This window comes from Tenrec ecaudatus, chromosome 10, assembly GCF_050624435.1.
Source record: "Tenrec ecaudatus isolate mTenEca1 chromosome 10, mTenEca1.hap1, whole genome shotgun sequence".
Taxonomy (NCBI): Eukaryota; Metazoa; Chordata; class Mammalia; order Afrosoricida; family Tenrecidae; genus Tenrec; species Tenrec ecaudatus.
In genome coordinates this window covers 78,903,402-78,920,130 of record NC_134539.1, presented here as the reverse complement: position 1 = coordinate 78,920,130, position 16,729 = coordinate 78,903,402, and the positions used below count along the sequence as shown (strand labels likewise).

At 55.0% G+C, this 16,729-nt stretch overlaps 1 protein-coding gene across 4 annotated transcripts; it reads right to left on the bottom strand.

The window, feature by feature from the left end:
- Window positions 1–400: 400 nt before the first annotated feature.
- On the bottom strand, window positions 401–16,520 carry GOLGA2 (golgin A2). Of its 4 annotated transcripts, none has more exons than XM_075560714.1 (27): window positions 16,376–16,447; window positions 14,783–14,969; window positions 14,261–14,389; window positions 13,229–13,309; window positions 10,494–10,748; window positions 10,175–10,212; window positions 9,996–10,059; window positions 9,332–9,385; window positions 8,267–8,305; window positions 7,978–8,040; window positions 7,800–7,893; window positions 7,598–7,704; window positions 6,628–6,686; window positions 6,270–6,411; window positions 6,002–6,079; window positions 5,753–5,860; window positions 5,199–5,286; window positions 4,496–4,821; window positions 4,139–4,252; window positions 3,223–3,435; window positions 3,042–3,117; window positions 2,379–2,467; window positions 2,017–2,202; window positions 1,826–1,928; window positions 1,626–1,732; window positions 1,390–1,540; window positions 401–1,311 (listed from the first exon to the last, which is right to left on the bottom strand). In XM_075560714.1, exons 2-27 carry the CDS (start codon window positions 14,897–14,899, stop codon window positions 1,076–1,078), a joined length of 3,117 nt encoding a protein of 1,038 aa, XP_075416829.1. In that variant the 5' UTR covers window positions 14,900–14,969; window positions 16,376–16,447; the 3' UTR covers window positions 401–1,075. The 4 variants fall into 4 exon arrangements, with proteins under 4 accessions (XP_075416829.1, XP_075416830.1, XP_075416831.1 ...); XM_075560715.1 differs by having other exon boundaries at window positions 401–1,293; XM_075560716.1 differs by lacking the exon at window positions 14,783–14,969 and having other exon boundaries at window positions 16,376–16,520.
- Window positions 16,521–16,729: the final 209 nt, after the last annotated feature.

Sequence of the window (16,729 nt, the reverse complement as noted above, 5' to 3'; positions counted from 1 at the left end):
CTGACCTTGCAACCACCTCGGCACCAGGGCTCCTTCCTCCCTTGAGTCTCTGTTACACATTACATCTCTCTCGCTCTGTCTCTCTTGCTGAGTCATTCAATAGGGGTTTACTTCGCGTCCTGAGTCCATCTGGTCACTGTCACTCCAGACATCAATGTCACTCTGCTTATGGAGTCCATGGGGCAGGGGCCCGTCTGTCTGCTAAACGCCACCTTAAACGCTAGTCTGCGGATCACGTCGATGGAATACAATGCTCCCTCCTGGGGTGCTGCCTTCCACACGTCCTTGTCCTTTCCCTCACTGGCTAGTCAGTGCCACTCTTCCTTCTGGATGCGACTTTACAGAGACACCACTCTCGTTAGCCTTCCCTTCGCTTACTGAGTCTCCGGAACACAAGCCCTTCTGCACGTTAAATAAACTTTTATTTATACCCCGGATGGCGTGATGGAACAGAGAGCCCTTTTTCTAGATGTTACCATTATAAACATGTGGATTCCTTTTCTCAGAATATGTGTCTATCACTTCAAGTGTGTCACTAACGCCCCTACTCTTCAGTGATTCCTATGGATGTCCCCAAGCCCTCCCCTTTAAAAAAATTTTATTAAAAAAATTTTTTTTGCCCTCCCCTTAAATAGCTCCCAGGCCTCCCGACTTAAATAAACATATCCCTCCACCCACCAAGAGAGACCTTCGCCCCAGTTTCCAATAGAAATGCCTACACCCAGGTCTTGATATATTAGATATTTGCAACCCCACAAAGAAGGGACCCCCCAAAAAACAAAAAAACCCATTGAGTCAAGTGACTCAGACCCCGAGAGGGAGGCCTGCCTCATTTCCTTAACTTTCTTTGTTTTTAAATCTTTTGTTTTTCTTATTTTTACATTTTTTTGCTGTCTTTTTATTCCTTAACTTTCTTGAACTAATCACAGAGATAAGCGAGCCTGGCTATGGCCTCACGCTGGCATACCCGTCTCACTTCCTGTGTCATGTACACCCCAGCAAAGGAGGAAGGATGGGGTGGGGGCCAGGTGAGGGTGCTGTGGAAGGGGACAAGTCCCCGACCCCAGTGTAAGGCTTAGATCATTAAGACCTTAACCTCATCTCTTTCATCAGGACGATAAAAAAATGGAATACAGGGATTGTCACCCAGACTTGGGTGATCCTGTGGATACTGGATCTCCTTAAGCAGCTTCATGATCTGTTGTGCAGTAGAATTTTCTGAGGCTTCGTAGCCTGAGAAAGCCTCTCCCTGCAAGGGCTCCTCAGCCTCAGCCAGGCTGACTTCTTGATAGCCTGGGGAGAGAGGCAGGCCTTTGAGCAATGTGCACACATTCACCCCTGCTTCTGCCTGCCTCCCCCCTCCTCTCCCTTTCCCAGGTCACTACTCACCTGTGCCATAGGCCCCTCCAAGATCTAGGAATTCTGCTGTGCGTCCAGTAGCAACAGCCATCTTCTGGGATAAGGCCTGGTACTTCTGGTACCACTCGTTCCTCTCATTGACCAGTTGGAAGACCAGTTCTTGAAACTCTAGCATTTTTAACTGGAAGGAGAGGTGCTCAGCATGGCTACCCCCACCCCCGGCCTGGCCCCTCAGCCGCCCACAGAGACTCAGCAGAGGCCCCTACCTTCATCTCTTCCTTGTCTTGGGCCAGTCGGCTGATGTACTCCTCCTTAATGCGGTGCCGCTCCTTCAGCACCGCCCGCTGGCTCTGGTACAGGGCAATGTACTCACCTGGGAGAGGGAGGAGCGGGCAGGGGCCACAACTCAGAAGCTTGGGTTCCCTCGGACCCATCCTGCCCACACCCATGGCAGTCCCCTACTCACCAATAGTGTCAGTCTCTCCGGATAATTGCACACAGCGGTGCTCCAGCTGCTCCAGGCGCTCCTGCAAGTCTACCTTCTCTCTCATGACGACGGAAAAGCGCTCCTGGAACCCACACACAGGGTCAGGGGACAGCAGCGTCCTGCCCCCACCCGCTGGGCCAAGGCCAGGCGGCCTGGACTCACTCACTCACCTGTAGCTTCTCCATGGCTTCCTGCAGGTTCTGGTGGGTCTCCCCGGATGGGCTGTTCCCAGTCCCAGGGAGCGGGGCTTCCAAATGAGTCAATTGCTGGCAGCGCAACTCTTGATTTCTGAGTGCCTCCCTCAGCCGGGCCTGCTCTTTTTCTGCGCTGCTTAGAGCCGCTTTGAGGAAGGCCACCTGCAGGTAAGGCTTGTGGGTATGCACTTCCTGGCAGAGTGCTCAGGAGGACAACTGGGCAGGCTGGCAGGAGCAGCCCCAGGGCTCACATGTTCCTCCGAGGAGGGGCTGATCCCAGGGAGGTGCAGGGAACAGAAGTCAGAAGGCTGAGAGCAGGGGTGCGCAGAGGAGCTCACCTGGGCCTCTTTACTATCCATGTCTTCAGGGATGCTCTGTGCTGGTTCCGGAGCGCGCTCCTCCCTCCTGTGATCAGCCGGTGTGGCTCCTGTGGGGGCGCAGCCAGCGGGGACCCTCAGACCACCACCAAAGGGGGGGTGGATGGACCGGGGAATCTCTCTCACCGACTCACTGCCACCTTGGGCCAGCCCCCTCCAGGGCAGCGGTTCTCAACCTGTGGGTCGCGACCCCTTTGAGCTTGATTCATAACGGTAGCCACACAACAGTGATGAAGTAGAACGAAAAAGAATGTTACGGTTGGGGGTGACCAGGACATGAGGAACTGGATGAAAGGGTGCAGGCTTGGGGAAGGTGGAGAACCCCTGCCCAGGGAAAACGATCCCTTTCCCTAAAGGCCTCTTCTAGCTCCACTCTCCACACCAGGGGTTCTCCACCTTCCTCAAGCCTGCACCCTTCCATCCAGTTCCTCATGTCCTGGTGACACCTCAGCCATAACATTATTTTCATTGCTGCTTCATTTTGCTACCGGTGTGAATTGGGCAACCCCTGTGAAAGGGTAATGGGGCTGTGACCCACAGGTTGAGAACCGCTGCTCCAAGCGAAAAGTCCCCTCTCTCCTCAGCCTTCCTCCTCCGCTCCCTGAGGGACAGTGAGGCGCTTACCTTTTTCAAGCTGAGCCTTGGGGCTGGCCGGGGCCTGCAGCTGCAGGGTCTGTTGGCTGGCAGCTTCCGGGTGCTCCTAGAGGGTCAGGGAAGAGTATGAGAAAGGGCAGGGCTCACCAGGCCTCCACTCACATGGTTCTTTCTCAGCACTGGGCAGCTCCAGCACCCATGTCTCCTGCACCTCTTGGGAGATCACATCAGCCTCCATCGTATTCGGGGTGCCTTCATGCTGGGCCTGCAGCAGTAACTGCTTGCTCAGCTCCTCCTTCTCCTGGGCCAGTTGTTGATATAACACCACGTGCTGCTGGTAGGCGGTCACGTACTGCTGCAGATGGCTCATACACTGGTCTCGCTGCTCCTGCAGACCCTGAGCCTCTTGACTCTTGGCTTCCACCTGTGAGACACACAGGTGTGAGTAACCCAGAGCGAGCAGGGGCAGTAGCCTTCCTGCTCTCAGCTTCCAAGCCGAAACATGGGCAGGGGAAGGACAGTACAGTTCCTTCGGGGCAGGCATGTGGGGTTCTGTTGCCTGCCCAGGGCCTGCTTCCTTGTTCTACAGCCTAAGCGTTGGTCTCTCTTGCTTGCCCAGAGCGCCAGGCCTTCACGCAGCCTCACATCTCATAGCCTTCTTTCTCACCCTTGTAACTAAGCCACCGGCAGCCAGAAAAGTGGAGAGAGCCACCACCGGTCACGTTCAGAGTGTGCCTGACGCTTGGGCCTGCATTCTCTGAATTCTCTACGGCTCTCTCAAGAGGAGACTGCCAATCACCCTCGAAAGCAGCCAAGGGAGCTAAAACTGAAGCAAAGTGACGAGACTCCCGTGGACAAAAAGTCAAGTGTAGGCCTGAATCCAAGGAGCTGCTGTCATGCCACCATCTCTTGACCTGTAATTTGGGCCTCGGGGCCTCTAGCTAGTATGACGGCCTATGGCCTGGGGTTGCTGCCTCTAAGAGCCAGAGGGCAGAGATAATAGAAAGTCATGGATTCCGTGGGGTTCTGTGGTCACTTGTCCCATGGCCCTCCCCCACACTGCAGCAGCTGGCTGGCCTGGTCCTGGCTCCGCATTCTTCCTCCCCTAAGGCGGGGCCGTGGGTTACCGTCTGCTTCAGGTCACCCAGCTTCTCCTGAAGTTGGCTCAACTTCTTGTCCAGTTCCCTCTTGACATGCTGCTCCGACTGGAGAGAAGTAGTCAACTCCAGTTTCTCGTTAGTCTGCAGAGAGAGAGGCATCAGCGTCTCGGTTGGTAATCAGCAGCCAACTCACCTCCCAAAGCTCAGGCAGGGTGGACACAGCCCCGCCCCGCCCCCCACCAGCTGAGCAGGGCGCCCTGGCTCTTGGGATGTCATCGTGGGCACAGTTTCACTTGACGTCAACAGAGACCTCCTTTGACTGATGGGGAAGCAAAGGCCCAGGGGGTTAGGGACAAGGCACGGTGAGGAAGGCAGGCTACGCACCAATTTTATGAACCCGTCTTGCAATTCAGCCAGCTGCTCCTTGAGGTCATTGTTCTGGGTGAGGGTGATGTTGATGGTGGCTTGGTTGCTCTCCATGGTCTCCAGAATCTTGCTCCGATCTGCCTCCTGCTGGCGCCACAACTCCGCAATGCGCTCAAGCTCCCTCATCTGCTTCTCCTGCTCCCGACTCGCAAGGACCAGGTTTTCCTTCTCCTTCAGCTGCAACTCCAGTTGCGCTCTCTGCTCCGCTATCTTTGCGTGAAGTGTTTCAGTCTCTATTTGAAGCTGCTGTGCTTCCTCTAAGGCAGGCCCCGCAGGGCGGGCAGCTAAGAAAGGAAGCACACAGTAAGGGCTTCTTGCCTCTCTCAGCTCAAAAAGGCCTCTATTTGGTGCATGGTGCCTAGTCCAGTACCTCAGTCCCTCGCTAGTAACCACGCAGCTATACGATGGTCAGCCTTTCCAGCATTGAAGGAGAACTTTCCAACACGGTGCTCATTTTGAGGCCCCACGCAACGGTGACCGAGGCTCCTCCATGCCCCCCCTCCCCCCTGCAGATGGCCCCACGGACGGTCAACACCAAGTGACTGTCAACTCCAGGTACAGGCTGTTTTCTCCTTCACCATAAATACCCTGGGGTTTCTAAGCTCCCCTCACCAGCCCTCCTGCCACCAGTCCCGGCTCTCAGGCTTCAGCCCCAGCCCACCTATCTGCTTCTTGAGTTCAGCCAAGCTGGCCTCCAGCTCCTGCACTTGAATCACACTTTTGTTCTTCTCTTCTTTCAATGTCTGCACCTGCCCGAGCACAGGGTGGAAGAGCACATGACAAGGGGCTGGCAGAGACTGGACCCCTGATCCTGGCTCCCACGTGCCCCTCTACAAGGGAACTCACATACCCTGACTCCCTCCACCTCACCAAACAACACCCCAGCCGGCTACCATATGCCTCCTGGGCCCTCGCAGCAGAGGGACTTCGGTTATGGATACTGTGGCACTGTTAGCTCATCCACTGCATTAGGTGCAGAATCGGAGAAACCGGGCACGAGGCAGAGGTGGTGATGGCAGCGCTGTACTGCCAGCACCATTGGGGGCAAATCTACAACTACTCCAAAGGAAGACCGTCTATAGACACAGACACAGCGCCCTCTGGCTGCGCACCAGAGACAGTGCCTTGGTTCCCATCTCAGAGTTCAGCAAATAGAGCCTCGCAAGATGAAGGGGCGGGGGTGGGGGGGTGGGGGGGTGAAGAGTCAGACCTCACCTGCTCTGACAGTTGCTGCATATTCTGTTGCCACACAGCGCTCTCGTTTGTCAAAGTCTCAAGGTAATGATCTCTGTCTTTCTGCAGCAGCTTAACAGTCCCCTTGAGCTGCAAGAAGGGGCACAGAAGTTTGGCGGCAGGGGGTGGGGATGGGGGTCGGGGTGGGGCAGCCACTGGTCCTCACCTGCTCCCAACCACCTGGGGCCACCGAGGGTCCTCCTCCCCGGATTTCCCTCTTCAAGGTCTCACCTGTTCCCTTTCTTTCTCCAGCTGTTCTTTATCTGACTGGAGCTGTTGGATCACCTTGTTGACATCAACACTGGTGTACTGGATGGAGAAAGTGGTGTCAGATGGGGAGGCCAGGCAGAGAAAGGCGGCTCCTCCATCTCTTCCTGGGGGAGAGCCAATGGCAGGGCCACAACAAGGGTCCAAATTCCCCAGCATCTGGTTGGCGGGGAGGGCGAGGCTGGCTAGCTCTGGCCCTAGAGGGCGAGCCCTGGAGCTCCCAGGCGCTCACCTGCTGGATCAGTAGCTCCGACATCTCAATCCTCTTCTTCATGTCCTCCACCTCAAGCTGAAGGCTTGTCTTCTCTTTCATCAGAAGGTCAACTCGCTCTATCAGTTCTGAGTTGTGCTGGGCTAGGTCTTCATTTTTAGCACTGAGGCCGGTGCGAGCAGACAGAGCAAAGGCAGAGTGAAGGGCAGGAAGGAGCGCTTTCACTGCTCGACCCTCAACAGCGGCATTGGGAGGGTCACATGCGGTGTCTGCGGCCACGGCAGGCATCTGGTACCATGGAACCAGAGCCTGGCTCTGCCTCATGTCCCACCCACTCCCCCAGGCCTGTCATCCCACCCTCTAGTCCACCCCATCCTACCTCAGTTTGAGTGACTGCAGTCTGAGGTTATCTTGTTCCTGGGTTAACATCTTGTTACTCTGGAAGACACAGGAAGTTCAGAGCCAGAGTTGGCGGGCAGGTGGGCCACACCTGCTGGTAGCCCTAGTAACAGTCACTGCACCACATCTGGATCCCACTTTGCCTTTTTTCACGCTCTCCCAAAGCGATTCTGAGCCCATGAGGTCCTTGCTTATTTTCACTAAGCACTCAGTAAGGATGGACGGGGCAGCTCAAGAGAGCTTGGCTCTGCAGTAGGTTCACAGCGGCCCAGAGAGGCCAGGGCATATTGCTGCTCCTACGGATGATGAGCATCCTCACTACTCTGCAGGGCAGGCATCCAGAGTGCTCTCGTCGGCACCAGCACCTCTCTAACACCTCACCAGCACAACCCCAGCTGATCCAAGGAGGACTTTCTATCACTGGCTCCGTTGACAAACAAAGTTACTAGTGTCCAGATCACACCGGCAGGCTGGGGTGTGACAGGCCTGCTCTGTCTGCCTCTATTACCCGGGTTTCCCCTAGGGCTGGGAGCAGAGGGATGGCATGTTTGTCATTTAAACTTTTTGTTCATTTCTGGAAACAGATATACATGCATCAGGTTCAGAAGGCAGCCGGTGGAGAGATGGACCGTCTTCCAGCCATCTCATGCCTCTTCCCATACAATCTTCAGAAATATCGTGTGTGTCGCTCTTTCTCACGCACGCGCATGCGAGCCTTCCCCACCCACAACAAGCAAGCACACACTAAAGCCAGTGCAGTGTTCTGTACCCTCAGAGCCCAAGCACTGCACCCCCATACCACTCTGGATGCAATGTTTGCTCAGTGACAGCACCTCCCCCAACTCAGCCCCGGGCAGTGCTCCCCACCCGCATCCTCAGGCTGGTACTAACAGCCCAAGGAGGAACGCAGCAAGAATGCCCCATGGTGCGCCCTGGGCAGGTGGGCTCACCTTGTTGGCTTGCTGGTGCTGCTCGGAGACAGTGGAGAGTGCGCGCTCCAGGTCTCCCATGCGCTGCCGGCAAGTCCTCAGATGGTAGCGAGCCTCCTCGAGCTCCCCTGGAATGAGAGGAAGACGGAGAAGGGGGCCCAGATGGAGAAGACCCTTGGAGGCCTGACGGGGAGGGGGAATGGGGGCTGCCCTGGGTTCCCACCTTCTTTCCTTTTGACGGCATTCTGGGTGTGGTACAAGGCTGAATAAAGGTCACCCTTCTCTTGAACCAATATTCCTATAGTCTGTATATGAACCTGGGAAAGACAGACCAAGCAGGTCTTTAGAGGCAGCGGCCTGGTTTCTACAAGGTCTGAGAGGATGCCGCCCAACATCCTCACCTCCAGTTGTTGCCTGAGAGCAACGTGCTCCTTCATCATCTTCTGTTCATACTCTTTTTTATCCTGCAGGGCAAGGGAGAAAGCACCCCTAACTGAGAGGCGTCCAAGACAGACTGGTAAAGTGCATACCACAAGCCTGATGCCAGCGCCAAAGACCAGGGGCCGTGTGTGTGCACAGGGGCAGGGGAGGCAGAGGAGGGAGCCCTTCCTCTCCTGCCCCTTCGAGTGGGCTACAGAGCCCGAGGCCGTCCCCGCACCCTTCAGCAGCGTGTTGCGCAAACCGCATTACCTTCTCCCATTGGTCCATGATGTCCTGGTTTTGTTGCTTCTGTGGGCAGAAACAAAAGCCAAGTGACTCCTTCACGTCTGACCCCAGACCCAGGAGGAAGGGGGCTAGGGGTCAGAAAGGAGCCCTAAAGGAATGGTTCTCAGCCCTGGCACTGACCGGGTCTCTTCCAGTCCCCGACCAGAGAGAACATGGGTCTTTCTCATGGTCATGGCGTCTGGGAAAGGCTACTCTCCCACCAGCTTGTGATTGCGAAGAGAGCGGTCACTCAACACTGTCTACGGAGCACACACTGCAGACCAGGTGCCCTTCCCAACGGGAGGGGCAGGGGAAGAGAAAGAAGCCACGGCTCCCTAATCACTGACGTGCACATTCCAGAACACATGTAACGCTCTCTTTCCTAAGGTGGAAGAGACCTTGGACACCATCTAGCTCCACCTACATGGGAAACGGCAAGCCAGGGAGGAGCGGTGACTTGTCCAAGGCTGAACAAGAGGGCAAATTAGGGGACGGGTCAGCAGGGGTCCTGTCAAACAGGGGTCCTGACACCAGGCAGGTTAGTGCTTCCAAGGAGAGGCAAAGAGGGGCGCCCCGGGTGGGGTGCCTGGAGGAGAGAGAGTGGGATAGAACGGGAGTCGAGAGAAGCAGCCTGCTGTGCACTCCGCACTCTGGGCTCCACAGCTGAGCCGGAGGCCCCTGGCAACCCGAGTGTCCCCTGGTGCCAGGGACTCCCCATCCCCTTTCTTCTGAGCCCCAAAGAGGCATTGGAGCCCAAGACTGGCAGTATGGAATCAGAGACCCCACTAGACTCTTACCAGTTCCTCTATGTTGTTACTGAGCTGTTTGTTTGTAAAATTACTGGACTCCAACGCATTACAAAGTTCTTGGTACCGGTTCTGAGGCACATGCAGAAAGGAGGAGTCGGAGGAGGGTTGAGGGAAGAGGTAGAGAGAGTAATCATTAGGGTTGAGGGGGGTGGGGTTAATCAGCTGTCTCAGGTGACAGGGAGCACCCAGCCCCCGTTGGAAGAAGAGTGGACAGGGGCTGGCACCGTTCAGAGGTGCTTACCTCCAGCTCTTTCATGCTGGATATTGTGAAGCCTTGTCCGCTGACATAGGACGACTAGAGGAGAAAGGAGAGTTCACTTAGAGATGCTCGCGGACCCCCCTACCTGTCTAAGCCAGAGGTGCCCAAACCAAGTTCAGAACAAGTGACTCCGAGGCCCCCAGGCAATGAAACCCTTTTGCAGTACAGCCTGTAATTCCAGATAATGGGCAGGTGTCTGCTCTTGCAGCCCACCCTGGATCGCTCCAGTGCCGGCCCTCACCCCAACTGAGGCACCGGGTGGCCCACTTAGGGAAGCACTGCTCTGAGCCTGCCCACGCCCGCCTGCTTGCATCTCTGCCCCAATGGCATGCTTGTCTCTTCTGACTCGCCACCCAACTTCTTAATAGCCCTGGCATCCATGTTTCCTGGTTCTTAACTCTATCCCACTCCCACCATGAAGCAGCTGTCATCCTGAACTTTCTGCAGCAAGAACGAATGGCGGCACCCAGCTTGTGGTTCAACTGCTTCCAAAGAGGCGGCTCTGGAAGAAGCGACTTGCCAAACATTCCCCAGCAGAACGGCCGGCCCCCAGACCACTCAACCACACGCTGTAGCCTGACCCCACTCATTGACGGGCAGTTTTCCTTTCTTGCTCCCCATGCCCAGGCCCCAGGTTCTGAGGTACCTCAGATATGAGGCCATTGAGGTGTTCCGAAATCTGACGCAGGCTCTCAGTAGATGACAAAGGCCTGGGGGAGGAGACACAGAGGGTTGGGGGAAAGGTCACGTGACTGGGAATGAGAGGGCAGGGGCATGCTCCAACGCCCTCAGCAAGGGGACTGCTGCCCCACGGGGGACACTCACAGCTTTTCATCCATGGATTTGGTACCATTGTTTAGATTCTGTTTGGGAAAAAACACACAGAAGAGCCATTCAATTTCTGGTGAGCGCTGCCCAGCAGCAGGTGAGCCAAGCTCCTTCCCAAGCACATCTGCCTCCCCCAACCTCAGTCTTGGTGTCTCCCACCCCCACCCCCACCCTGAACCCCGGGCCTCAGGAAGAACTCTGGGCTCTTGGAACCAAGCTAGCTGAAAAGCAGAAAATCCAAAGTCGGTCCTTTGAGCAGGGGGCTGAGGGTGAGCATACAGTGGGCCAACAGGTAATGGGGGCCAGGGGCACAAACCTGGGGCGTCGTGTCCTGGTCTGAAGGCATGAGTGTCGAGTCCTGGTTTGGAGTCAGTACGAGAGTATGACTAGAATCCGAGCTGGAAAGACTGCTGGTGTCACTGTCAGGTGACATGGCATCGTGAGCAGGGTGCCCAGATGACGCAGCTACAGCTCTAGGCTTCTGTCTGGATGGATTGCTGTCATCACTACCAGGTGATGCAGCAGCATTAGCAGGTTGTACGGAAGGAGTGGTGGTGTGATCTCGGGGTACCTGTCGCAGAGCAGAGCACGGGGTCAGGAGGCCATGCAGGGGAGAAGGCATGTCACCCCCATGGATGAACACAGAGGTACAAAGCGGGGAGGGCAGGCGTTGCTGCAGACAGAGTGACAGCCCCACATGCTGGGAGCCACTGTGGAGTGTGGATGTGGCTGAACCACGCCACTCGCCAACATTCTGGACAGCCACCACTCAAAAGCAGCAGCTGCACACGGCAAGAAGATGCTCAACTGGAAGCTTCTTTCTGCTCTCTGGAGGTTAAAAGAAAATACACCATAGCCGCCACATGGTCATGATCCCCACTCCCACCTTCCAGTTCCAGAAACATCTATCCAACCCAGAAACAGCCTCAGAAGCCAAAAGGGGAAACTGCCCACTGACTCGTGTCATCCTGGAGGACGTGAGGGTTCTTCTTTCCCGTGAACAGCACTTAGAGAAGACCAATCCTAGGATTTAGGACTAGGAGCTGTGAGAAGCCTCTCCCTCTCTTCCCTACCCAGACCCACTTGCTTGACCAGAGCTCCAGCCCAATCTCAGGCCTAAAATGCCGTGCAAGCCTCTAGGCTCCAGAGATCTCCTGATAGCCAAAGGGGCAGGTGGACATGAAGGGGAAAGATGGCTGACAAGCTGCAGCCTGACGAGGGAAGTACGGTAGGGAGCTAGCGCCTGGCCACGGCTGGAGCTGGGGAGCAAGAGGCCCTAGCTCTCTCAGGAGAGAGGCCTGCCTGTTTGCTCGACTGTATGGCTCTGGGTTCTGAAAAGGCAAGTCTGTTTCCCTGCTCAGAGTGACTGCTACAGAGCCTGGGAACCTGAGGATGAGCCCAATTGTCTTTGCTGTGACCTCTGACCCTGGGACTGCCAGCTTCTATGACTGAGTCCAATAAGCAATAACAAGAACTCAGCAGTTGCCTAGGCATGAGATTAAATCAATTCCCCCTAACTTTTTCCAGTTTTTCCATGTACCTTCCACATTTACATAACTTTCAAGGGTTGTTTTGCGAAACAACTTACTCCCCACCCCCTGACCTCGGTGGTTTTAAGTCTTATAACTAAGTATTAAGTAGGAAAAAAAGTGTTTCCTCCTCTTCAGAATGCACCGTCTTAAATTTCTTCTCCCACCACATCCCCCATTTGTGGACATCTCTGTGGTGGTCAGGATTCCCCAGCACAGGCCCCAGGGAAACAGGTACTGATGGAGAAGTTTCAAAGCAGCCAAAGCCAGACGCAGGACTCTTCAGTTCCCAAGGACAGGAAAACTCGAGCACAGAAGCCCCAGCGACTGGAGCACCCTAATATTTTCCTGAGGAGAAAACAGGCGCTTAAGACCCACTAAGCATGGGTCACTGACTGAGCGAAAGCAAGACCCAGTTTTAGGAAGCCTGTAGGCCTGTGCCCACCTCACTGTGACATGCCGCCGCTCCTCAGAGGCCACAGTGTCAGTTCCAGCATTTTGACTAGTGACAGAAATCAACGATCTTTCTAAGGCTGGCCTGGATCCCTAGCAGAGTCTGGCCTGGCACCGGCCTGATTCTGGCTTAGCAGAAGTCTCCTAAGCAAGTTGGCCAGGGAGGAATTGCCAACATCACATCTGGAGGAGCTTGTCTCCTCGTCCTGGGCACTTGCAGCTCTCTGCCTTCCTCTATGAGCGCAGACGGCTGTACCCTACCTGTTCACCCCTCTGCCTGAAATCCCCCACTTACCACATGGTACCCACCACTAAACAAGCTGGCTTCGAGCCCATTCAAAGCCCTCCGCTGGGCTTTTTAAACATCACTGCATTCTCTTAGAATTTCAGAAGAGGCGGCCTGCCCCCACCATCGTGGACTTTCTCCAGCCTCCAGACTCTCAAGACCCCAGGGCACATGCGTGTGCGGCTGGGTTTTAACTGATCAGCAGAGGCAGAATGTCCTGCTCCCTCATCTGTTTAGTTAAAAGTCCTTTCCTCTGGGGGAAGGAGGGGACACACACAGACAGACAAGCATGGTGCTTGCACTGTGAAGGCAAACTCGTGTGCCCATCTTATGTCATCTACTCACTTTAGAAAGAATTAAGCTCATCTTAAAAAAAAAAATGCTTCTCCAGAGTCTACCAGTTTCCTTTGGAACTAGAGGCGGGAGGGCAGGATCCAAAGATTCGTGTTTGGTCTTTCTGCTCTTCCAGCCTGAAAGCACTCAGCTGGAGGCTTGAAAAGTCCAAACCCCACTTTCTCTGCTCTGGAAGTTGTTCCCCCATTACTTTGAACCTTCAAGATTGCATCTCACCCCCTCCAAGATGACAAAAGATGTGGGTCTAAGGTAAATTACAATACAAAACCATCATCAACCAAGCAGGCGAAAAGCGGACATAAATAGGCCAGAGTTATGACGACAGCAACATAAAATATGCCAGAAGCAAAGCAGCAGCGAAGCAGAAAGTCGCAGGGGCGTGCACAGCGTGGAGAGCGTGCAGGCAGAGAGATCTTGGCACGGCCTCACCTTCCACTTGTCCAATGGGGATAGTGCTACCCCATTGGAGCGGTTAAGGTCGGATACCAGCACCTTCAGAATGTCCTCAATCTACAGGAGGCGAAAGGAAACACAAGGGCAAGGGGAAGAGAGAGAGAACTGGCTTAGGAAGAGGCAAACAACTCCGAGGAGGAGGAGGAAGAGGAGAGTGGGATGTTGAAGACTCTCCGGGAGGGCTGTAACACCACAGCCTGCGTCACCCTGCTCGACAGCCAGAGGCAGGAGTCGATGTGAAAGAGCAGAAAGGCCCACTGAGACGTGGTCAAGGCCCACTGAGGGGTCAGCTAAAGAATGGAGCTCTTTGGTGAATTTGCTCATTGGGCCCTCCTCTCCTTGGGTCTGTGCTGCCGGGGATGAATCTGGCAGGTCTGCAGATCCCCGGCTCTGTTTTAAAAACCGGACCTTTGAGGAGAGATTCCACTGTACAAGGGGGATGGCGGGGAACAGAGACTTTCAAAGACACTAATCTGGTCCCACAAGTATCATCATCTTACTACAGATGAGAAAACTGAGGCCCAGGGGAGAAAGCCATTGTTTCCCAGTCCACCAGGCAAGCTGGTGGCAAGCTGACTCAGAAGCCACATCCTTTCGTCTTAGTGCCGGGCACTCTGCAGCACACCCTGGGGCCCTTTGCGCACTTCCTAAAGGGAGAGCCTCACGGCCAGAGGCTTTTCTCTTGGCTTGGCGTCCCCTTGTGGCTGGGGATGAAGAACATAGAGCATTAAGTCAAATAGCAACTATCACGTATGGAATGTTGGCTCTGTACTAGCCCCTATATGAAAAGATTTACATAACACAATTCTACTCTTACTTTACAGATGTGGAAAGAGGGGCCCAAGGAGTTTAAAGCGTTTTCCCCAAATCACACCCCTAGCAGCGGGAGTAGAATTCAGAGCCCGAAGTTTTAACTAGTAAGTGACATTTCCCTCTCCCAACATCCTAACCACCACCCATTTGCTTTAGCGCCTCTACCCGCCATGGGCCAAGCCGGCAGGGACTCACCTCCTCGGATGAGCTACTGTCCCCAGAAGATGTTGATTTAGGGCTAGCTCCATTTTTAATTTTCCGTGTCTTTTTCTTTGATGGTTCCTCAACAGGAATTCTACCTGTTCTGATCTGATACTCCCGTAACTGCGGGAAAGACAAGCAGGCATGCTTCTGTGACTGAGAAGCCCCTGTGCGTATATCCTACGTCACAGTTTATGACAAGCCCTCTGATGTCATGCTGCCAGCAACCCGACACGGTGCTGTTAATTTGCCTTTCGTGACGGAAAACATTGATTCAAAAAAGGTTGATGTGACAGATGACATGGCTTTAAAAAAAAGTTTTGTTTTGTTTTTTTTTGAAAGGCAATCACGAAATGTTAACCCAGTCTTCTCACTCCAACTCTAAGCTCTGGTGTTTTGGGTGTGATTCCATAGCTTCCATGGGGCAAAACCAGCGGTAGAGTTGGGAAAGTAAGCATGACACGAGCAAAAGTAGTAAACATCAAATGAACGAGAATTGTGTACACCAGGACTTACACATCGTGTCTCCTGGCAGAAGTCCGCAACGCACTCCGGGTGTGTGCAAAGTGGACGGGGCAGCTCCAGCTTCGTGTCAGGGTTACAAAGGTATGCAAATAGCGTCCCTGAGTGCATTCACATGAAGCGGGTTTTTCTTTTCGCGCCAGAGAATCACAAAACACTGATGCTTAAAAAAACCCGGATGCTGCAGAAACATGTATCAGTTTGTTCTGAGGCTTTTCATACCCGAAGCCCTCTTGCGAGCACCCTAAGCAGATGATGATTTAGGAAAGCTTCGAAGGTATGACGTTCACTTTCCTGGGACCTCTCCGACTTCTACAGAAGCAGATTTCACTCCCAAGAACCCAGAATCCTCCGCCCCAAGGAATCCGAATGTAAGATGGTGAATGGGGGCAAGGTGGGTAGGGGGAATCTCTGAGGATAGAAACCTGGGAGGAAAACCAAACCAAGCCCTTCTCTCCATTGTCCCCCAGTGATGTGTAAACATCTCCAATTTCTGGTGAAGGGTGGGTTTTTGACACTGTCACTGCCTACGGATATGGGAGCCTGAAACCTCTCGGTCTCAGGTCACCCTTCAAACTATAAACATGCTCCCCACTCGTGAAACCAGACAGGTGACACTAGGGAACTGACTGGGTCTGAAGATCAAAGGCCAGGCCCTTGGCAGTAAAGAACGTCAGAGGGGGATTATGACATAACTACATTCCATCTCTCCTTAGCAACGGAGTTGTGGCTCTTGGGTGGGGGGCAAGGGGGTAGGGGGTGGGAAAGCGGGGGTGGGGGTGGGGGGCTGAATAGGACCTAGACCAAAGTCCCAAGAGACCAGGAGCCCAAGGAGGCTTGGTTCAGGGTGGGAGGAGACCAGGCATACGTGTCGGGGGCGGAAACTTGGGGGTCACCGACCCAAAGTCTTCTCGGGGCGACAAGCAAGAAGAGTATGGGCTGGGCAGCCGAGGGGGCAGGACTGAGAGGGCTGGAGAACCGAACCCCGGGGGACTCTGCGCGTCTCAGGGGCATCACAAACTTGGCCATGGAACAATAGTTGGTGGGGGTCTCGGGGTGCGCTGAGGAGCCGGCATTTGAAGTGTTTTAAGATGTCAGGAGACGAGGTCGAAGCCCGACCACCCCCACCCAGAGATCACCACCCCAAAGTCACCGGGCAGGGACCAGCGAGGGCAGGGGCTGGGCAGCCGAGGGGGCAGGACTGAGAGGGCTGGAGAACCGAACCCCGGGGGACTCTGCGCGTCTCAGGGGCATCACAAACTTGGCCATGGAACAATAGTTGGTGGGGGTCTCGGGGTGCGCTGAGGAGCCGGCATTTGAAGTGTTTTAAGATGTCAGGAGACGAGGTCGAAGCCCGACCACCCCCACCCAGAGATCACCACCCCAAAGTCACCCGGCAGGGACCAGCGAGGGCAGGGGCTGGGCAGCCGAGGGGGCGGGACTGGCCGAGAGGACGGGAGAGACACCCCGAGAGGGCTCCGAGGGTGTCCCCTGTGTCGCGGGGACAGCCCAGCCTCGGAGGCACCGTGCAGTGGTCGGTGGGCTCTCTGGCAGGGCGAGGAAGCCGGGACTCGAGAGCGTTTTTACCTTTTTTCTGGCTCTGGCCAATCTCATTTCTCGGGTCTCTTCCGACATCGCCTCTTGGGGCGGGGAAAAACGGGGCCACATCACTAGTTCCGGCAGCAGTAAGCTAGTGCTTCCGGCAGCCACGGACTAGTTTAGCAACTGATCCAAGAAACAAGCAGCTGGAACTACAGCCGTGGGTGGGGCTAAGCGCTCCCAGCTGATTGGCTAGTTACAGAGACGTCATAGAGGGCATGGTTGAGACGTAACAGGGGACGTGGCCAGGCTACCCCACGCCGGGGGGGAGGAGAAAGCCTGCCTGGAGGCTGCGCGCGCAGCCTCTGGCCCCGCCCACTTATCGGGGAAACCCGGGATGGG